The following is a 22,333-nucleotide window of genomic DNA, read 5'->3' as shown; positions in this document are numbered from 1 at the left end:
GGGAAAGGGGATGGGGGTAGGTTCTCATCATAAATTCCACACCCGAAGCCGGCCTATAAAAGAGAATTTAATATAATCCGTTCGCAATGTGCGGGTCTTCCGTTCGTTCACTCACTCGGTGTTGTCGTCACCGTCGCCGTCATAAATTGGCTGGCAACGCTGCCAGGCATTTTTGCATCATTAAGACAAACCCCGTACTCGACAGTATTTCTGGAGCGTAAAATTTTCCTACAACCGAACGAACGTTCGTTCGTTCGTTCGGCTCTGACAAGGGTATAATTTTTGAGTGCATCACGTTCCGTTCCAAATGAAGCTGACAATCCACTTTTGCACCCCCACAGCTGATGTCTGTCATTAGCATCTAACATTCATCTGTCACACAATTTGACCGAATTTATGTGTGTTTACACATTTATTTTTCCCCTATTGCAGATCCACCAGTAGACTGCAGCTGTCCTCAAGCAACAACGCCTACTACCACCCCGTACTTTTAACCCCCCGAACGGCGTACCCAGCCAGTTTACATCTGAACGCAATGGACGAGAACGAAGTGATGGCTGCGTACCTGTGGAGCAAACAGTCCCAGGATCTATACGCCAGCCATGGGCTGAAGGATTTGCACCATCTGCATCAGGATTTCATCATCAACGACTACACGGACAAGATCGCCACCAACATCGACCTGCTCGATACGGAGCTGAAGTTTGCCTGGGCGGCGCTGAATTTGCTCAACGAAGAGTACACCCGGATGTCGGAGAAGGTGTTCAAGCTGCAATCGTTGAACGTGTCGCAACAGCGGATCGTGCAGAATTTGCAGTTCATGGAGGAGAACCGGAAGGCGTACCTGGACATGATACCGGACTATGCTCGGCATCACGATTTCTCGCTGCAGGAACAGTCGAGGCTGCGGGAAGATTTGCAATATCGAGATTGTATCAACGAGGCGTACATGAGCCATATGATGCCACCGGAGGCCGCTGCGGCTTATCCTTACGAGTACGGACCCATGGAGGAGGTTGCTGGTTACGAAGGACAGGAGTATTGGCTGATGAGGCGGAATCTTTCCAACATTCCGGAGGTGCTGCAAGAGCAGCAGCAGCAGCCTTCGCTGCAAGATCAGTACGATGAGATGGCGGCTCGGTATCAGCATGACGCGGCACGGCTGTCCACCAATCCGTTCCTATCGACGGTGGAAGCTGAGGGTGGCATTCTGAGGGAGATCGAACCAGCCGACAATGCGGCACTGATTGAGCAGCAGCTGAGGGCTTCGTTCCTGAATCATGCCAAACAGATGGAGTTGGAGTATGGATCGCCTCTGGCGAGACAGCACGCGGTAGAGCAAAGCATCGAGCGGATGAGCAATGGGGACATCAAACAGATGATGACGAAGGTGATGGAGGATGAAGATGTGGCGTCGTTGAGCAGCGAGGAGGTTGATAAGGTGCGGACGTTTATGGCTAAGAATTGTGGTGACTTGCGGGAGGTTTTTGCCGAAGAGTTCTCTCCACTGGCTAAGGATAATAAAGCTGGCGAGAAGCTGATCGCCCGGAATAAGTTGGGAGGCGTTAGCCCCAAAAAGGACTTCACCAAGTATATTAATTTACCCCACGCCGAGGGGATCGCTTCGCTAACGAGCGACGATCTTTTGACGGTCGAAGACGGGACAATCATAATTCAGGACAGTGCCGGAACGAGAAACAACGAATTCCAACTCAACCTCACGGCCGCTCATCCAGTAAATGGCCTCGGGGGATCGGGGTCGCCTAAGAAGCTAAGCGAATTCTCGCCGTTCGGCTTGCAGAAGTATCTAGTGAAGGACCCCCGCCTGCTGGAGAAGGAGAATAATCTAAACCTCGCCGATTTGATGAACAGTAAACCGTGCGCGGACAGCGCGTTAACCTATACGAATACGAACGGAGAATCGGAGTCGATTTTCAGCCAAAGCTTTAAGGAGGCTGTCGAAGCGAAGTTGGCCGGCCAGGCGGTCCAGATTGCGGGCAACATGATGGGCCTGGGAGAGCCGGTTCCACTCTTTCCGACGGTCACCATGAAACCAAATATCAGCGAAGCTCTGGAGGCGGCCTCCGCCTCCTCCGCTGTACACGTGGACTGTAGAAGACCAAGCATCACAGAAGCTTCCGAAACTAGGCGCGTAAGTGTTACCGAATCATTGTTCTCAACTGTAGTTAGAAAACCAAGTATAACCACGGCTACCGAAATGCCGAGCAAGGTTAGCGTAAGCGAATCTACCGAGTCGCAACCGCAGCAACAGCAGCCGCTGTTTGCAACGATTCCCCGGAAGGCGAGTCTAAACGAACCGCTGGAACCGTCAGCTTTCCAACCGTTCGTACGAAAATCTAGCATAAAGGAGCCCCCGTCGAGTCCTCCCATGTTCACTCCACTTCCCGGGCAGACTTCGATCACGGATACCCCCGAGATGCAAGCCATCTACGAATCACTTTCGCGTAAATCCAGCATTCCAACGCTCGGAGACGGGATATTCTTCCCATCGCTGGATATCTCCGATTCAGGATTCGCAGAATCCACCGATGGAATGGGTCTTTTCCCTACGATACCCCTGACACTCTCATCCAGTGACGCTCCGGTCAGTTTACAGGACTTCTCAACCCTCTCAACCATATCGAACGTTCCGGAGACTTCGGAAGCATCTTCCTTCCTGCACATTTCCATGAATTCGTCCGGAATCAGTGAAGCCTCCGATAGTCTAACGATGCCAGTATCGACTGCCGAACCTACCCCGCTCCACACCACTGCGAAGGACGTCCCGGAAAAAATATCCACCTTACCACCCATATCAGCTGCACCGGCAACAATCGCAGCCCTAGCCGACAGCAAACCGATAGCTCAAGCCACGGCCCCTCCGGTGACCCTAATCTCAACGACGACCGTCAAACCAACACCCAGCGTCAGCTCCGCCACCGTCGCACCGACTGCTCAACCGCCAGCCAAACCAACACCAAGCTTAGCTCAAAAACCAGCACCGCAACCTGCAGCTCCTCAACCGCAACCGGCAGCAGCTCCCCAACCACAACCACAACCACAGGAGCAAAAACCTGGCTTCTTCCAGGCGCCCGCGGCCTTCGGAAGTTTCTTCAACAAGGCCACCAAAAACTTTACCCACCAGGACAGCTCGGACAGCCTTATCAGCACCAAATCGAAGTCCTTCTTCGCCTCGATGAAAAGCTCCTTCTCGCTGGATTCCTCCAAGCAATCCCAAGATCAGGAACAGCAACAACAGCAGCAGCAGCAGGAGTCGGAACCGGACCCGTCGACAGCTTCCTCACTGGAGCTTCAATCGCCCCCATCCAGCGGTGATCAGACGGCTTCGGGCGCGGTAATACTGCTGGCACCAGGTAAGTGCCACCCCAACAGTCTTCACTCGGTGTTGTGTGTCTCTGTGTGTTTACCCTAGAACCCCTCTTGTAACCAGAAGAAACCACAACTGCTTCACCCCCACTACAATCCCCAGCAGACGTAGGACAGGCACTGGTTCAACAACAACAACAGCAGAGTACACCAGTGCAGGAGCAGCAGCTGTTCTCTCCGGGGGCGGGGGACCCATTGGCGAGTTCAGAATTTCCGACCTTGAACGGCACAACGACAACCAGCGCACAAGAGTTCCCCGCCGAACAGCAGGACGACGAAGCACCGAAACCGACGCACAGAAAGCAGAGCTTATTTCGAACCCAAGGAAGTGAAGGTCGGTCCGTCTTGTGTTCTGTGTGTCTGTGTTCTAAAGTGCGAATCTGGGACTCCGGGGTTTGTCTTTTCTTTTTCCTTGGTTTTGGGTTTCCATTGTTTCATTCACAGATGGCGAAGGAGGCAGCAAGTGGAAGCTGCTGAAAACACTCAAGGAGAAGCGGATAGAGGAGAAGCAAAAGGTAGCGGATAGTGAAGAGGGTGGCGATGAACCGGGCATCTTCAAAAAGGTCGACGTTACAAAGCCCGAGGAAGACGAGGTAAATTCTACTAGCCGGGATAGTTCGACAGGGCTTGTAAGCAAACTTTGATTAAACAAAAACCTTTGTGGAATGTACCGATTTTTTTCTTGTTCTTGATGTTCGATGTACTCCGGTTTCGTTCCACGTTACTAACCAATTTTTTTTTAAATTTCAACAGAAACGCAATGGAACGTCGGATAGTGGACGAGGAAATGGGTAAACTTTCTTTTTTTGTGGAATTCATTTCAAGATACTGACAGGATTGTTTTACCATTTCAGTATGGGAGACAATACTTTCTACAGCAACATCGACAGCATGCCGGATATTCGTCCCCGGCGGAAGTCGATACCGCTGGTGTCGGAGCTGGTAAGTAGAACCCGTTCGAAGCAAAGACCAACCGAAGCTAACCGATGTCGCATCGACCACCCATGTACTTTTCTTTCTCCCAACGAAAAAAAAAAAACATCTAAAACCAAACTGAATGTGTGAATGTTCCCCGTTCGATCTTGCATCTTACCACAACCAACCACAATCAACCAAAATCTTCTCTTCTACCGTAAAAAAACAACCGCCACAATCCAACAGGTCCTGAAAGTAAGTGGTAGTTTCAATGTTTGATGTTAAGCGTTACAGTGGATCCTTTCGGGTTGGAATTAAATATTTTCTCTATAACCGTAGACGATGGCAGCCACAAAGCGTCAAGCAGGTCTGACTTCGGCGGTTCCCCGTGCGACACTCAACGATGAAGAACTGGTGAGTGAACGTTATATTTGCTCTTTGTTTTGTTCACCTTATCGGTTTTGGTCAGTACGTTTTCGTATCATAATATGTCAAGTTTTTACCTACGAGGTCCTGGTTTTCGTGTGAAAAGCGGCTGGTGTACTATTTTAACTATTTATCAAATTATCACAACAGTATATAGTGAGAGAATTGAGTTGTAACGACAAAAGCAGAATGATAATGAACATATTTTGATTAAGTAATAGTTAAAAAATCCAGTTTTCCACAATTTTACAAGCATTATATCCTAAAACACCAATTTAAAAAATCCATTAATTTTTTATAACATTTAATCATGGGAATCCTAACATCTTTCATTCCGTTAAAATTTAAATCCCTATCCTATAATTGTTCTACGATACGTAAAATTTTATGTTAATAATACTCAAATACAAAAACTCTTGAATTCTTAAATCTGATAGTCTCAACGATTTTAAAATCTCAAAACCGTACCAAGCTCTGAAAAACCTTGAAGCCTCAATTCTAATATTTTGTTATCCTCAATTCTCGAAGTATAGAAATCCTTTCATGTCACATTAATCCAAAATTCAGAAACTATAAAATATTTGAATCCCAAAATCCTTAAATCGTAAAATTAAAAAATATAATTCTTCGGTTTCATTTGAAACGTTGGCCTACACAAAAAATAGACGTGTTTTAAAGCGAATATCCACCCTATAGCAAAACACCGCAAAACCATGAAACCTTTAAAATTTGTATATCAAAATCATGGAATAACTAGGGATAGATTTTCTGGTAATTGAAATCTGATGATTCAGAGATCGTTAGAACTTATCCCAAAATCCCAGGACCCTAAAATTCACGAGTTTCTAAGTCCTAAAGTCATAATATACTTAAATATTGAGATCCTGAAATTGTAGACTCCCAGAATTATCAATTACTACAATCCTAAATATTGAAAAAACTCTGAAGTTCTGAATTCCTAATAGCTGAAATCCTGAACTACTTCTATCTCAAAATCTTGCAATCTTAAAATCCTGCTGTTCTTAAATTCAAAAATCAGAAACCCTTCAAATCTCAAAATCTTGAAATCCCTTATCCCAAAATTCTAAAATCCTCATTTCTTGAAATCATAAAGTCATATCATCTTCAATTTCCTTAATCTCCAATATCATATACATAAATCCAGAGCCCTAGAGTTCTAAAAACCTGAAATCCTAAAGTCTGAAAATCCCAAAGTTTCGAATTTCTGAAATCTTCAAAGCTCTGAAATCTAAAATTTCAAATTCTTGTTTTTTTTTCAATTTTGTGCTCCTGAAATCCTGACACTCCTGATTTTCTTAACCCCCCAGACTCTAAGGACTTAAATTTTCTTAATCTTAAATTTCAAACTGAATTTTTGAAACTCTAAATCTCAAAATCCTGATATCATAAAATGCCTAAAACTTTAAGAACCTGAACTCCTTAGGTCATAAAAGAAAAGCACCAAGTCCTAAAATCTTGGATTTTTTAAAACCCATACTTCTAAAATTTACGATTTCTTGAGTAATGGGATGCTGAATTCATAAATCTTGACATCTAAAGCTCCTCAAAACATAAAATCCCTAAATCCTGCGATCATAAGGTCCTATGTACTGAACTTGAAACCTAAGATCGCGAATTTTCGAATTTACAAATCCAAAAATCCTGAAATTATACAATGCAGATATATTGAAATCCTAATATACTAAATTCCTGAAAGAAGCTCCGACCTGGAATACTAAAACTTACAAATCATAAAATCTGCCTAAATTTTCAATAGAGTATATCCCGAAACTCATGAAACTCTGATATCGTCGAACTATAAAATCCCAAATTCTTTGCTAATAAAATCCTAAGCTCCCGAAATTTCCATGTCCTAGAACCCTAAAATACTGAAATGTTCAGAGACTTTCAGATTTATTGAAATCCTAATGGCTCAAAATCCATAAATCTTTAAGTTCTGAATTATTTATTCCTTGACAATCCTACGACCCTAAGTTCTCAAAATTTAAAACTTTGTAGTTCTGAAATGTAAAATCCTTACCTCCTGCTATCCTTGATCCAAAACACCCCAAATTCTGAGATCCAGAAATACTAAAATTAATAAATCATAAAATCTTGACATTCAAAGTTTAGGCCCTAAAGTTCAAAATCTTTAGCCCAAAAACCCAAAATCCTAAATTCTTGAATTCGAGAATTTTTAATTTTTAAAAATTTTAGTTCTTCGAATATCTATACTTCATTGTCTAAAATTTCTGTAATTTTAAAAGTTCAAAATCTTGGATTTCGATTTCTTGGGATTCTATGTTTCAAAAATCACCAAATTTCCAAAACTGTGATAACCCAAAATTCTAATTTCCCTAAACTCCAAAGTCTCAGGATCCTTAAATCTTTGGATGTTTTAAATCTGAGTTTTTGTTGAAAGGATTTCAAGAGTTAGGAATTTCTGGAACTCAGGATTTTAGGATTTAAATAACGAGGATTTTATGATTTTAGAATTTCAGGAGTAAGGGATTTAAAACTTTTTTAACTAGAGGTTTTAGAATTTCGAGATTTGTAGAGTTTAGTAATTTTACGATTTCAGGAATTTCAGGACTCAAGGGTTTGAAAAAATAAAAAAAAAGGATCCTAGAATGTCAGGATTTCAAGATATGGGGATTAAAAATTTCTGGAAAACAAGAATTCCGAATTTTAGGATTTTTAGAACAGGTCGGATTCGTTTATCTGGAGTGTTGAGATTGAGATTTGAAAAAAAATTCAAAAATTTGCAATTACCGATCGCCGCACTTTTCTGCTGTTTTATTTTGTTTGTACGAACTCCCAAAAATCCAAAATCCGCCAACCTCCTGAATTAATAAAATCATAACATCTTAGTATTCCAAAATCACATACTTTATGAAACCTTAGATAATTAAGTCGCCAGCTCTGGAAGTCTACAATTCTGCAATGCCAAACTTAAAAACAAGCTCCTGAGTTCCTAACAACGTAAAATTCCAAAATCCTAAATCATCTCAAAACTCTAGAGTCCAAAAAACATGAAAGCCTTAAACCCTCATTTTTTGATCACAAATTCAAAAAATTTCTGAATCCTCTGACTTGAGATCCATAAATTATTAAATTCTTGTTTTCAAAAAAAACACAATATCGTAACATGTTGATGTCTTATTACCTTATAACCCCAAAATCATAAAATCAAGATATCATAAAATCCTAAAATTTAAACGTGCCAGCCTTCTGTGGTCTTCATTTTTTTTAATTCTGAATTAGTTAAATCCCAATATCGCAAAGCCCTAAAATAATAATTTCCACAAATTCCAAAACCCCAAGACTTATAAATTCCTTCAATTTTATATGCCAAAACTCCTAAAGCATACAGTCCTCAAACCTAAATTCATATAATTATCAAATTCCATGGTCTTGCAATATCTTTAGATTCCAATTTCCTAACTCTGTAAATTCGAAAATCCTAAATAACCATAACCATTAGGGTGTCCCAAGGAAAAATCGATGTTGAAAAAGTCAAGGTGCTCAGCCCTAAATTGAAAGATAATGTTATTTATAGCATTTTTGTAGAACATTTAGACTTTCTAAAAAAATGTTTTCAGGTTGCCCATACGTGATTTATGAAAAAAAGACTTTTTTAAGCTCGATTCCTAAATTTTTCCATATATATTTTTATTTTTGTGGGGTTGTTTTTGAATATTTTGCATGGTTCAGTTCAGCATTGCATTCAGTTTTTTGACTCCCAGAGCCCATTGAACATCACAAAAAAGAAATATATATAAAGATATATGATTTGAAAAAAGTGCAGAAGAGTGGTTTAGTAGCTTGAAAAAGTCATTTTTTCATAAATCACTTTTGACATCAATTTGGGCAACCTGAAAACGATTTTTTAGAAAGTCGAAATGTTCTACAAAAATGCTATAAATAACATTATCTTTTAACTTAGGGCTGAGCACCTTGACTTTTTCAACATCGATTTTTTTTGAGACAGCCTAATAACCATCCTAACCCTTATTTTTTTCTCCAAAATCCTAAAATCATAAAGTGTTCGAATTCCTAATCCCTACAATCGTTTTATTTCAAAATAATAAAAATTAAGAATCCCTAAAGTACGGTTACATATTGAATTTTAGGATGTCAATTCAGTTCAAATGGCCACGTGCCGACAGTTCCTCCAAGTACAATTTACATGTTTGTCATACTTCGCTTCTGGTGGAGCGAGCTATTGGCACGCGATGAAAAAGCACTCTCAAATTTAATATGCAGCCTTGCTTGAAAGCCTTGAATCTCGAAATTCTAGCAAGCTAACATCCTAAATTCTCAAAATCTTGAAGTCCTAAATTTTTGAGAAATCCTTAAATCCTGGAGTCATAAAGTCACGGATTTATGAGATCCTAGAACCTCAAAAACATAAGCTTTTTTTAATGATAGAATCATGAAATGATGAGGTCACAAAAATCTCAAATACTAAAGGTTTTAAACCCCAAAGTTTTAAAATCTCAAAATCCTTAGGTTTTGAATTCCATGAATCCTCAAATCCTATCTACCAAAAAACCTAGAATCCTAAAATCTTTGAATAGCAAAGTCATAAGATCCTTACAACTAGAAATCCTCCGATCCTAAGGTTTTAAAACTTACCCTCATATCCTATGATCACTCTATCCCATCGTAGAATTGTAAAGTACTAAAAGCTTAAAATTTTACCTTCGGACAATCCTCAACTCGTAAATGTTGGACAGCGTAACTAACGAGGCTCGGTAAAGAAAAATAATAAAGTCGAACCTAGATACATCCGTTACTGACCACGGTGACAAAAGTAACCCCTTTCTTTCCGTCATGGTCGTTAGAGATGCAGAGGCATCCTCGGTCTTGCTTTCCTTCGTTGGTTCCCTAACCGATCGTAAGGACGTAGCCGGCGCCGTAATCTATGTTTACAAAGGAGAAGCTACTGAATTGTTGTTCATTGAAAATGGTGAATTAATCCCAAATTAGCCATCTATATGTGGTTCTTCGTGTAACTTCACTAGCTTAAATCCATCATAGAGGAGCAACTACAAAATTTGCGGTCGTTTAAATTCAAGCTCTGTTATCCCAAAAATCGTCAATATCTGAGTTCCATAAATTCCAATATTCTGCAGTCCGAATCTCCTATAAACATATAATCTTAAAACCTTAAAACCTCCTCATTCTTTTAATCCTTAATCCTTAAATATTTAATTTTAATATTTTAAAATCCTCAACTTATGAGATCTCAAATCTGAAAATCCTGAAATCGTGAAACCCTGAGCTCCTAAAGTATTCAAATGTTCAACTTAGAATCCAAAAATTCTTAAACAATGTATTCCCAAATTCCTGAAACCCTGAAAACTCAAAATCCTTTCTCGAGCAATGCAATGCTCTGGTGCTACGTTTCAATTCGAAACAGAAAAATTGCAGGGCTAATGCTCATCCTACTGACACTAACAGTCTCTCCTGAGCTGGGAGTCGTATCTACGACTTACTTGATAAGCCAGCTTCGTACCAACTGATAGCATTATTTCCTTAAGGTTCTTAAAATCCCAAGTTCCAAGTTCCTGAACTCCTAGGTCCTAGAATCCAAAACCTTTTAAATCTCAAGATCTGAAAATTCCAAATTGCAGAATCTTTAAACCCTAAAATCTTGTGTCTGGAATTCGTGAACACCTTAAGTTTCAAAATCTTAAGAACTTGATGTCCTACGATCCTGAAATTCTAAGTTCTCTGAATCTCAACCCCGTGATTCTGTGGTTAGCGATGTCGGTCGGCTAGCTCTCCCACACCCGGTTGTGATGTCGGGCTCGATTCCCGATCAGGGATTTCGATCTTATCGAGCTGGACATTTTCTCGACTCAGCACTGGGGTACGCAACTAATCTAGTTGATCGAGACCGCTATTAGCCCCCCAGGCTAGCGTGCGATATTGTTGTTTGTTGAATCTCAACGGGTTGTCAGAAACTTAACATCCTAGCTTGCTGAAATTTTAAATCCTCCTGGAATAAAAAGTTCGATACTTTTTAATCTCAGAACTCCTGAAATCTTTTATTATAGTGTTGTAAAATCACAAAATTCTAAGATCTTTGAATTCTAAAATTTTAATTTTTTTTCTAAAATTTTGAAATCCTTGAATGGTTAAATCATAAAATTTTGAAATCTTAGAATCCCGAAGTTTTGCAATCTACAATCCTAGAATCCTCAAACCATGAACTTCCAAATAATTGAGACCTAATTCTTATGATGGCCAAGGGTTCGAATCTTAGTAGAATCAGGCTATTCGATACCCAAATATTTAAGCAGGGCTATATTCTGAGGCTTTTTCACACGCAAACTTCTCTCCATGCTGAAAAATTCTCATCTAAACCTTCGGAAACTTTTTCTACCCATAGCATGAGAATACAAGCACTATAACACGTAGCAGGTAACTTCTCAATAAGTGCGAATTCCTACATTTTTCTACTCTCTGTATCCCCAATCCCTTAAATCTTTTATTTTCAAACTGTAAGATCCTTAACTCCTGAAAACCAAATCCGAAAATTTCAAAAACAAAAAACCCAAAGAACCTCAAATAGCGAAATCCTGAGCTCCCAAAATTCTAAAATCTTGGAATTTCTAAATTGTGAAATCCTAAATCGATTAAATCGTACGAACAACACAACACGATCATTAAATATTTTTGCAGAAATTGTAAATCTTTAACTCCTAATACCCTAAAAATCTCGAAACATCAAATCCAGTGAATTCGCAAATCTACATCCTATGAAGTTACTTACTTACTTCACTTTGTTGGCTAACGGACCGTTAACCGGTCTAGGGCTGAACGAATTAGAGATATCCAGCTTCTTCTGTCTTGGGCAGCCGTTCTCCAGTCTCCTCGTACACCAGCAGATCGTGCATCTTATTTCACCGCGTGCGAGGCCTACCACGGAGTCGACGGCCTCTTCCTGGTTCTCTACTGAAGATAGTTTTGGTGGCTCTCTCGTCAGGCATCCTGGCTACATGTACAGCCCACTGAAGCCTGCCCCGCTGTATTACCTTCACTATATCAGCATGTTTGTATACTGGTACAACTCGTGATTCATGCGTCTGCGCCACACTCCATCTTCTAGTTTACCGCCAAGTATCGATCGCAGAACTTTACGCTCAAAAACTCTGAGCACTCTTCGATCAGCTTCCTTCAGCGTCCATGCTTCATGTCCGTGAAGGGCCACCGGGAGTATCAGCGTCCTATACAGCGCTAGTTTTGTGCGAGTTTGCAAACTACGGGACCTTAGCTGGTTACGCAGTCCGTAGAAAGCCCTGTTCGCAGCTGCAACTCGTCGTTTCACTTCACGGCTCATATCGTTGTCACATGTCACAAGCGTACTACGATAAACGAATTCGTCAACCACTTCAAATCGTTCCCCATCTATCTCCACCTCAGCACCAACACCACGGGGACTCCCACACTCTCTGCCAGCTACCATGTACTTCGTTTTGGCAGAGTTAATGACAAGTCCCAATCTCGCTGCTTCTCTTTTAAAAGGTACGAAGGCCTCCTCCACGGCCTTGCGGTTGATACCGATGATATCGATGTCGTCCGCGAAGTCAAGAAGCATGTGAGATTTCGTGATGATCGTACCGTTTCTTTCGACGTTTGCTCTTCGTACTGTACCCTCAAGAGCGATGTTAAACAGTAGGTTGGAGGGCGCATCCCCCTGCTTCAGTCCATCCAACGTTACGAACGCGGCTGATGTCTCGCCAGCTATCCGCACGCACGATTTTGATCCCTCCAGCGTCAAACGACTCAGCGAAAAATTTCTGTGATCTCAGCTTCCATCGCATGTGGAAGTAATGTTATTGGCGCCAGTCCGTTGATTAACGGGTTGTAAGGCACAATAGTGGCGAAACTACATTGGTAACAGATAAGCGAAAAAAAGGAGCTCATGAAATCCCTAATCTAAAAATCCCAAAATTATCATCTGAGATCAAAAAATCCTAAACTCCCAAAATCATAAAAATTCTAACCCTAAAGTCCTGCAATACTTCAATTCACTAAATCCTAAGTGCTGAAATTATCAAAATCCTGACTTCTGAAATTCGAGATTTCTGGGATCATGAAACTGTGGATTTTATAAATATTGAATACTGAGCTCCTGAAATTTTAATTCTTGAAAATTAAAGTACAAGAATTCTTAGACGAAACTCAAACAGTCCCAAAATGCAGGATCAAAATCCTTAATGTTTTTAAAATCCCAAATCTCTTGAACTCCAAAATCCTAAAACCTTAAACTCCTAAATTCGAAAATTCTCACATCCAGAAACCCGAAATTCTCACAACCTGAAACCGGAAATCTTAAAATCTCGTGATCCTTAGTTTTATAATTTAAAAATCCCCAACTTCTGAATTCCCAAATCCGAAAATTCCAAAATTTAGAATTTTAGAATCATAATTTCGAACCTCTAAAATTTTCTAACCGCAAAATACTAAGAGCATTGAATCCTGAAAGCCTGAAAATCTAAAATCTTGGAATCCTAAAACCATGAAGTCTTTAAAGCTTGAACTCCCGAAATCTTTGAGACCTACAATCCTAACTTCCTACAAGTCTTGATTCCTAAAATCTTTAGAGAATTGAAAAAACTTTGTTCTGGAACCCGTGGATTTCAGCATCCTAAAATCTTGAAATCCTAATATCCTGAACTCTCTATTTCTAATTCTAAACCCTGATATTTCTAAAAGACTGTGCTTCTGAAATCTCTTATCCAAAAATCCCAAAATCATAGAATCCTGAGATCCTCGAATTCCAAATTCCTGAAGTCTTAAACTCCTGAAATCATAATTTACTCAAATTTCTGAAATCCTAACCATAAAGTCCTGAAACTCATTATTCTCCAAATCCCAAAATCCTGAGCTCTAAAACCATAAACTCAGAAGTTCATCCCAAATCCGAAAATTGTGGAAAAAACAATAAACTCTGAGACTTCAAATGCTAAAATCCTGAGCATATGAAATCTTCAAAACTTTACTTCACAAAATCCTAAAATTCTTAATTCCTAGATTATCAGACTAATCACAAAATTTTGAAACTCTAGATACCCAAAGGTCTGAAAGCATACAATACTAGAATTCGCAGACAATGTAGTTCCTAATTCCTGAAACCTTGGAAGCTCAAAATCTCAAAACCTCTAAAACCTTAAAGTTCTTGAAATTCCAGAACTTCTGAATTCTAAAATCGAAAACTCTGTAAATTCCACCACCATCCGTAATCCTTAATTCTTTAAATTGCGAAATCTTAAAATTTTTAACCTTCAAATTTGCTCATGAAAAACTCATAAAAATCATATAATCCTAAGACTTTGAAGTCCATTCCTGAAGTCCTAATCTCCTGAAATCGATATCCTTAAATCCCTTAATCTGAATAGCCTGAAAACCTAGAGTTTTGAATTCGTAAAGTTTTAAAATTTCTAAATTCGAACATAATAAATTTTCAAAATCCCCAGATCTTGAATTAATTGTATCAATTATTAAAATTTAAAACTGTTATGGAAATCCAATAACCCCCAAACCTTCCAAGTCATAGAATCTTGAATTTAGTGAATCCTAAAATCCTTGAATGTATAAATGCTTAAATTAACCCTTTTAATCCCAATATTTTCAATTGCTGAAATTCCAAGATCCTAAATTCTAAATTCCAAAATACTGAATTTTCAAATTTTTAATCCTATAAGCAGGAGTTCAGCAGATATTCCTAATCTAAAATCTAACATCCAAAAATCCTGCTTCTGAATTCAAAAAATTTCAAAGTTTTAGATTTCTTAAATCCTACTACTAGAATCTTGAAATCGTAATACCATAAGGTCTAAAAATCCTGAACTCGTGAAATCCTAAAACTTTGAAATTCTTTTTCTCTAAACCCCGAAATTCTAGGGTTTCCAAATCCTGAAATTGTTAATATTTAATTCCTAATGAAATCCGTAAATTTTAGGCCCTAATTCCGTATATCTTGAAAGCTTAAAATTCTAAAACCTTTATATTCCAAGATCTTGAAATCCCTAATTTCGGAAGTTTTAAGAACTTGTAATTCTCAAAATTCTTAGTTCCCAAAACCATGTACTCTTTTTATCCCAAAATTTAAGAGTCCTGAGATTTCTAGGACCAAATCTTGAACACCTTTATTTTTAAAATCATGAAATCCTACGATCTTGAATTTTATAAATCCTAAAATCCTGGACTTGGGAAATGCAATTACGGAATTATAAAATCTTGAAATTTTGAATCACTCTTAGTCTTCATCGCAAAGTTTTAAAAAATTTGGATTCCCAAAAGCCAAATGCCAAATTCATGAAACTTTTAAATCTCAACTTTCCAGAATCTTTATGGCTTAATACCCCTGAATTCCTTAAATTCTTTGTTTTTTAAATCCTAAATTCAAATAATTTTTATTTCCAAAATCCCAAGTCCTAAAACCTAAACTTGAATTGAATTCAATCATCCCAAAATCCTGAAATCGTTAGATACTGAACTCTCTAGATCCTAAAATCTTGATATGCTGAACTCTGAAATTCGAAAGTTCTGAGTTTCTGGAATCCCCAATCCCCGAATCAAAACATCAAGGAATCTCAAAATTCCCAATTTACAATGAGTCGTGAGTCGTTTGAGTTTGACTCAAAAAAAATGGAAATCCTACCCAAGTAACTATAAGCATTAGAAGATAGCATTTTATTAGCACTAATTCAGCCTTGTTAATGCCAAATAGCTTTAGATCATGTTTTTAATGTTTAGGGCATTATGCTATACTAGCATTACTGAGAGCAAAATATTCGCTTAAAGGGCTACCGTAAGTGCTACAATGTAGTGTTTTAAATGCATATAGAAGATGCATTTTTTCGTAAGTGCCAATAACGAGCGATATCGAGTGGTCAAATAAAATTAGACGGAACATGGATACCCCACGTAAATGGAAAAAAACTTTAAGGAGTGGGAATTTTCGACGCAAAGTTCGGGTATATGAAAGCATGAATCTTTCCCAAATACCCAATGAAAAACAATTGCAAAGTAGTGAGTTGGATCCAGGATCCAGGAGATGTAGCCTGGGTTCGTGGTTCCTGAACCGTCGATATCAAAAGATGAAAAAAGTCTGATTCTAGTAGTTCCCGGGTTGCCACCCAAGATACCTTTTAGACCATATGTAAAACTTCAGAATTTTTTTTTTGCGTTCGTTTCAAACACCGAATAATGAAGGTTCTAATTTTTTTTTCGTTCGTTTTCTCAATTCACATGTCAGAAAAGGGAAATCTCCTGAGTGCTCCAAATCAGCATTTGTGATGCATATCAATGCTTGCCACCTGCAGCACTTTACCAGCTCGCTATTTCGCCTTTTTAACATTATATCAGATATATACAAGCATTTAGGTCAGAATAAGTTCTTATCCAGAATACTGTAATCGAATATAGTATTGTTGTAGGGCAATGATTTAGTGCTTACTGGTTACTTGGGTAAAATCCCTGAAAATCACAAAATTTTGAACTGAGTAGCATGCTTGTTTTTCTCTCCTCAGTAAACCTCTAGAGTGCAGGAGAACATCTAGCACTGCGGAGACAACTGCCGTCACACTAAAGAGCAAATCAATACGCTCATGCTAGAAGAGAGCGACAAGTGATTTTTTCTGTTGAGCTACCTGAACGCACTGCGGTGAAATCTGAAATCTCTCTCTTGCGAGACAATAAACTATGGTGTACTTTCTCACACGTGTGGACTTCACGCACAATAATTACACTGCAGAGCTATCTGCGGTGCGTTTCACAGTTGATTTCTTGAGCATGGCAGAAGAGGAAAAGAAATTGGGAGAAAAAAAATAGACTGCGTTCCTCGTGCCGCTCGTGCCGGTCGAATTTACTCTGGTGGAATTCGTTCGTAGGTTTTTTTTCACCTTCCGGACTACTCGCCAGTTGACACTGTTGTGCACTTCTGCGTTTTCTCTGTAGAGTGATTCACCCCTCTTGTTTCTATCAGATGTGGGGTGAGCTGGAAGTGTGTTTGTCTCTCTGTAAGCTGGTTGAGACACTTTGGAGTGAGAAAGAAGCAGTATAGGTGAAAGCATTTGCTACACGCCGGCACATACTGGAAGAGAAGTGCGCGGTGAATTTTTTCTCCTTTCTTTTCACATACTGAGGAGAATGACAAGCATGCTGAGTAGTATATCCTAAAAATCTGGAAGGCTGAAATTCTAGAATACAAAAATCTCAAAAATTTTATGTTTTTTTTATGTTGTTAACGCCTGAATTTATCTTTCCTCGTATACAAAACTTGGAAAATTGACTCTGCAATTGAGTTACAAATTTTCGTCTTATGGTTGATTCCGAACAAACAAAATTTGGTAGCAGTCGCAGAGCCATGAAATAGGTTCGTTCGATATTTTTTAATATTTTCTGAGGCTAAAAGTGTGTCGCTTTTTTCAATACAATTTATTTTACTTGAAAAAGTCAGAATTTTTATTCGGATACTAATACATTTAATATGAACTAACGATACAATTTTGCATCCACGGTCGCCATGTTATGTTATCAATTATGATCAGTTAAAGTTAATTTTTTCTTCAAAAGCCACAAATGTTAACAGCTATCATTTCATGTTTTTAGTTTTTGATTTTCTCACTATCTCGTATCCCGTAAAATGTATAACCGAATTTCTCCGGCCTCTGTTCAGAAAATGCACGTCTACAAGAAGGCCCTCCAGGCGTTGATCTATCCGATCTCATCGACCACTCCGCACAACTTCGTACTGTGGACAGCGACTTCCCCGACGTACTGCTACGAGTGCGAAGGACTGCTCTGGGGTATCGCCCGGCAGGGTGTTCGGTAAGTTAGATACCTTCCTACTCTTACGAAGTTGATGCTATAATTTTCTCTACAATTCACAGGTGCACAGAGTGCGCGGTCAAGTGCCACGAAAAGTGCAAAGATCTTCTGAATGCGGATTGTTTGCAGAGTAAGTTTCCCCATTCATAGCCCAAAGTTCAAATCCAGAAGGTTTCGTCATGGTTTGTTTTACAGTGTGCTTTGCTGGAGCGTCGGAAAAGAGTTCGAAACACGGTGCCGCCGAGGACAAGGCCAATTCGGTGATCGCCGCCATGAAGGAACGCATGAAGCAACGGGAGCGCGATCGGCCCGAGATTTTCGAAGTTATTAGGTAAGACAACTCTAGTGATTTGTGCTACTGAAGAGATATTAAGAGTCCAATTCGATCACAGGAAAGTGTTCAACGTGGAGGAGAAAAGTCACGCAGGGCACATGAAGGCGATCAAGCAGAGCGTGCTGGATGGTACCAGCAAATGGTCGGCTAAGATCGCCATCACCGTGATCTGCGCCCAGGGTTTGATTGCGAAGGATAAAAGCGGCACCAGCGATCCGTACGTTACCGTCCAGGTTAGCAAGGTGAAGAAGCGAACGCGTACGATGCCGCAGGAGCTGAATCCGGTGTGGAATGAGAAGTTTAACTTGTTAGTGGAATTTCCCTGAAGTTCTTGTAGGGTGTTAATTCTGTTTTTTATTCGCGCAGCGAATGTCACAACTCTTCCGATCGCATCAAGGTGCGCGTCTGGGACGAGGACAATGATCTGAAGTCCAAGCTGCGGCAGAAGTTGACGCGCGAATCCGACGACTTCCTCGGGCAGACAATCATCGAGGTGCGGACGCTGTCGGGCGAAATGGACGTCTGGTACAATCTGGAGAAGCGAACGGACAAGTCGGCCGTCTCCGGGGCGATTCGGTTGCACATCTCCGTCGAGATCAAGGGCGAGGAAAAGGTGGCTCCATATCACGTGCAGTACACCTGTCTGCACGAAAACGTATTCCACTATCTGTGCGAGGAAGCCCTGGGAACGGTTAGTGGTTGTGATTCTGAGAAGAAAGTTATGAATAACTTTTGTTTTCGCTAGGTTAATCTACCGCAAACCAAGGGCGACGACGGTTGGAAGATCTACTTCGACGAAACTCCGGAGGAGATCGTCGACGAGTTTGCCATGCGGTACGGCATCGAGAATATCTACCAAGCGATGACGCACTTCCATTGCCTATCGACCAAGTACCTGTGCGCGGGCGTTCCGGCAGTGATGAGTACCTTACTAGCAAACATTAACGCTTATTACGCACACACGACAGCTTCGAGTGCTGTCTCGGCCAGTGATCGCTTCGCTGCTAGCAACTTTGGTGTAAGTTATTTGAATACTAACTGATTTCTGTGAGAGCTATGTTGACTTGTTCCCACTTGTAGAAAGAAAAATTCGTGAAACTACTGGACCAACTGCACAACTCTCTCCGTATCGACTTATCAATGTATCGCAACAACTTCCCCGCTTCCAGCCAAGAGAAACTGATGGATCTCAAGTCCACGGTCGATCTGCTAACCAGTATTACATTTTTCCGCATGAAGGTTTGTTTAGATCCTAGCCTTTGATAGGTTTTTTGGATAATTTTATCCCCCTTTTCAAGGTACAAGAACTGTCAAGCCCACCTAGAGCCAGCACGGTCGTGAAGGACTGCGTGAAAGCCTGTCTCCGCTCAACGTATCAGTTTTTGTTCGAGAACTGCTACGAGCTGTACAATCGAGAATTTCAGGTTGGTGTCTCTCTAGTCCCGTCCTTCAGTTTTAAATCAATGTTTTTTTTTCTTGCAGGTCGACCCGAACGAAGCGAAACGGGAGGGTGAAGACCACGGACCAAAACTAGAGAACGTCGACTTCTGGCACAAACTAATCGCACTTATCGTATCGGTTATAGAGGAGGATAAGAATAGTTATAGCGCAGTGCTTAATCAATTCCCGCAGGAGCTTAATATAGGACAGGTAGGATCGTAAGGCTTTGGCTTAGACTGATGGTACTGATCCCGTTCCTCACCAGGTATCGGCAGCTACGATGTGGAGTCTGTTCGCGATCGATATGAAGTACGCACTGGAGGAGCACGAGCAGCATCGGCTGTGCAAGTCGTCCGCCTACATGAACCTTCACTTCAAGGTGAAGTGGCTGTACACGAACTACGTAAAGGAGGTCCCACCGTACAAGGGCGCCGTGCCCGAGTATCCCGCATGGTTCGAACCGTTCGTGATGCAGTGGCTTAACGAGAATGATGACGTTTCGCTCGAGTACCTGCACGGTGCCTTCAAGCGGGACAAGAAGGATGGGGTATGTTACCTGGGCCTAGAAGGATTATTCAGTATTGATAATCCGATTTTCGTTTCAACAGTTCCAAAAGAGTAGCGAACACGCGCTGTTCTCCAACTCGGTCGTCGATGTGTTCACGCAGTTAACACAGTGCTTCGATGTAGTTAGTAAACTCGACTGCCCAGATCCGGAGATCTGGAAGCGGTACATGCGACGGTTCGCCAAAACTATTGTTAAGGTGTTGCTTGCTTACGTAGATATAGTTAAAACAGAATTCCCCGATATCATGCACGAGGAGAGAACGGTAAGCGTCAAGATAGTTACAAAATTGGGATTGTTTAATGACCTTAACTGTATTCCCCTAGGCTTGTATTCTAATGAACAATATTCAACAACTGCGGGTCCAACTGGAGAAGATGTTCGATTCGATGGGCGGCGACAAGCTGGAGGAGGACGCCGCCAACATTCTAAAGGAGCTCCAGCAAAACTTGAACACCGCGCTGGATGATTTGGCAACGCTGTTTGCCAAGAGGTAGACTAGCTGTCGCTTGTTCTTGAGTCAAAATTTTAATCATCCTTCTTTCAGTTTGGAGCCCCGAATTACGGTGAGCGTCCGCGAGTTGGGTGACCTGCTGCAGCAGGTTAAACAGCAAACATCGCTCTTCCACGCTCCACCGGCGGACGACGCCGGACTGATCGCGATGGAAGCTGACGAGGTTCTGCGACCGTTGATGGATCTGCTGGACGGTTCGCTCTCGATGTACGCCCAGTCCTGCGAGAAGACGGTCCTGAAGAGACTGCTCAAGGAACTGTGGAAGATCGTCATCCGAACGCTGGAAAAGACCATCGTATTGCCGCCGATGGCGGATCGAGCGGTAAGAATAGACTTAGAATCATCCTTTGAGTTTGTTTTGATCCAATTTCGCTTCATAGATGGTCTTCAAACATCTGACCGATAACGCCAAGAACTTGGCGGCAAACGCCAAGATCGAGGACATGTCCAGGTTAATCAAGAACCACATGGCCGGCAAGCCGGATGCCAAAAACGTGCTCAGTGGAGTTATGGACATCTCCAAGGAGGTTTGTTCTTGCCTAATGCTTTAATCAACCATCACTGAATTGTTCAAATCCAATTGCAGATCGAGAAAAATCTCTCCCCCAAGCAGTGCGCCGTGCTGGAGGTCGCTCTGGACACCATCCAGCAGTACTTCCACGCCGGTGGCAACGGTCTGAAGAAGCCGTTCCTGGAGAAGTCGCCGGAGCTGCAAAGTCTCAAGTACGCCCTGAGCTTGTACACGCAGACGACCGACACGCTGATCAAGTCGTTCGTCTCCGGCCAGGGAGCTTCCGAAGGTAAGTTTTCTTCTCCCAAACGAAAAAAACCTTTACTCAGAACTTTCACTTGTTATTGCAGAAGGAGGCATCAGCAGCGACGACGCTTCGGTGGGTGAAGTTTCGATCCAGATCGACGTTTCGTCCAATCCGGAGAACGGAGAGCAGAAGATTTCCGTTAAAGGTAGGCTTATTTTCGTTGTTTTCATACATGCTGACACTGATGTAATTCAAATTCCATTCCAGTAATCGCCGCCAACGATCTGAAGTGGACCGTCCCGTCCGGCATGTTCCGACCGTTCATCGAGGTGAACCTGATCGGGCCGCATCTGCACGACCGGAAGCGCAAATTCGCCACCAAGTCCAAGTCGAACAACTGGTCGCCGAAGTACAACGATACGTTCCATTTGTAAGTGTTGCCAGTACCTGCTGTTTTTACTAGTCTAAAGTATTCGTAAATTTTCCAGCATAATTGGCAACGAGGAACAGTTGGAGTTCTTCGAGTTGCACATCTGCGTTAAGGATTACTGCTTTGCCCGAGAGGATCGTCTGGTCGGGGTGGCCATCCTCAAGCTGAAGGACGTAGTCGATCAGGTAGGGAGGGTGGTAAAGTTTTTATTTTGTTTTTGTTTGAATGATCGCGTGAAAGCGGGTGTGAATGCGAGATGGAAGAATACCAAAATTCCCGGTTTCAGGTATTACAGGTTGCTTCAGACTGTTGGAATGCCGCTCAGGATTTGTGGACGAATATTTACAGGGTAAGATTTGGTTTTGTGCAGGTTACTACGTTTAATTTCTTTGTATTTTCATGACTTTTCTCCGGATGGAACTTGCCGCAAGTGAACAGATTATAGGAGGGCTGTTGAAAATCAATAAATATTAATTTTTGAACTGTTTCCAAGTTAGTAATCCGATATTTCTAAGAGAGTTGATGAAACTGCCAGAACTGAGTATTTTTGCTATTGATTGAAAATAATTGACTGAAATTGTTATTTTTTTTAAAAACTACTCCAATAGGGAAACATCATATTATTTTTCTTTACGCTCTATCCCAGCTGGTATTCGTTTCGACAAATTCCAAAACACGAATGTACTAACAATGACAGCCTGCTACATTTTCCGCT

At 41.1% G+C, this 22,333-nt stretch overlaps 1 protein-coding gene across 2 annotated transcripts in view; it reads left to right on the top strand.

The window, feature by feature from the left end:
• The window catches only part of LOC129726586 (protein unc-13 homolog B), a 91,235-nt gene extending 69,135 nt beyond the window's left edge, over positions 1 to 22,100 (top strand). The window contains exons 2-25 of one of the 2 annotated variants that reach the window (XM_055683481.1): positions 433 to 3,374; positions 3,452 to 3,721; positions 3,832 to 3,980; positions 4,141 to 4,178; positions 4,242 to 4,329; positions 4,642 to 4,716; positions 17,426 to 17,577; positions 17,640 to 17,707; positions 17,773 to 17,908; positions 17,970 to 18,218; positions 18,278 to 18,602; positions 18,657 to 18,929; positions 18,992 to 19,150; positions 19,210 to 19,335; positions 19,394 to 19,561; positions 19,617 to 19,898; positions 19,960 to 20,181; positions 20,243 to 20,409; positions 20,464 to 20,752; positions 20,811 to 20,957; positions 21,017 to 21,230; positions 21,292 to 21,393; positions 21,456 to 21,618; positions 21,677 to 22,100. In XM_055683481.1, the coding sequence (XP_055539456.1) occupies positions 536 to 3,374; positions 3,452 to 3,721; positions 3,832 to 3,980; positions 4,141 to 4,178; positions 4,242 to 4,329; positions 4,642 to 4,716; positions 17,426 to 17,577; positions 17,640 to 17,707; positions 17,773 to 17,908; positions 17,970 to 18,218; positions 18,278 to 18,602; positions 18,657 to 18,929; positions 18,992 to 19,150; positions 19,210 to 19,335; positions 19,394 to 19,561; positions 19,617 to 19,898; positions 19,960 to 20,181; positions 20,243 to 20,409; positions 20,464 to 20,752; positions 20,811 to 20,957; positions 21,017 to 21,230; positions 21,292 to 21,393; positions 21,456 to 21,618; positions 21,677 to 21,971 (6,996 nt within the window). In that variant the 5' untranslated portion in view covers positions 433 to 535 and the 3' untranslated portion in view covers positions 21,972 to 22,100. Of the gene's footprint in view, positions 1 to 432; positions 3,375 to 3,451; positions 3,722 to 3,831; positions 4,017 to 4,140; positions 4,179 to 4,241; positions 4,330 to 4,641; positions 4,717 to 17,425; positions 17,578 to 17,639; positions 17,708 to 17,772; positions 17,909 to 17,969; positions 18,219 to 18,277; positions 18,603 to 18,656; positions 18,930 to 18,991; positions 19,151 to 19,209; positions 19,336 to 19,393; positions 19,562 to 19,616; positions 19,899 to 19,959; positions 20,182 to 20,242; positions 20,410 to 20,463; positions 20,753 to 20,810; positions 20,958 to 21,016; positions 21,231 to 21,291; positions 21,394 to 21,455; positions 21,619 to 21,676 lie in introns of both variants that reach the window. The other variant, XM_055683471.1, reaches the window with a different exon arrangement.
• The last annotated feature ends 233 nt before the right edge of the window (positions 22,101 to 22,333 follow it).

The sequence above is a fragment of the Wyeomyia smithii genome, chromosome 1 (assembly GCF_029784165.1).
Source record: "Wyeomyia smithii strain HCP4-BCI-WySm-NY-G18 chromosome 1, ASM2978416v1, whole genome shotgun sequence".
Classification (NCBI taxonomy): domain Eukaryota; kingdom Metazoa; phylum Arthropoda; class Insecta; order Diptera; family Culicidae; genus Wyeomyia; species Wyeomyia smithii.
This window is presented reverse-complemented; position numbering and strand designations above follow the sequence as displayed.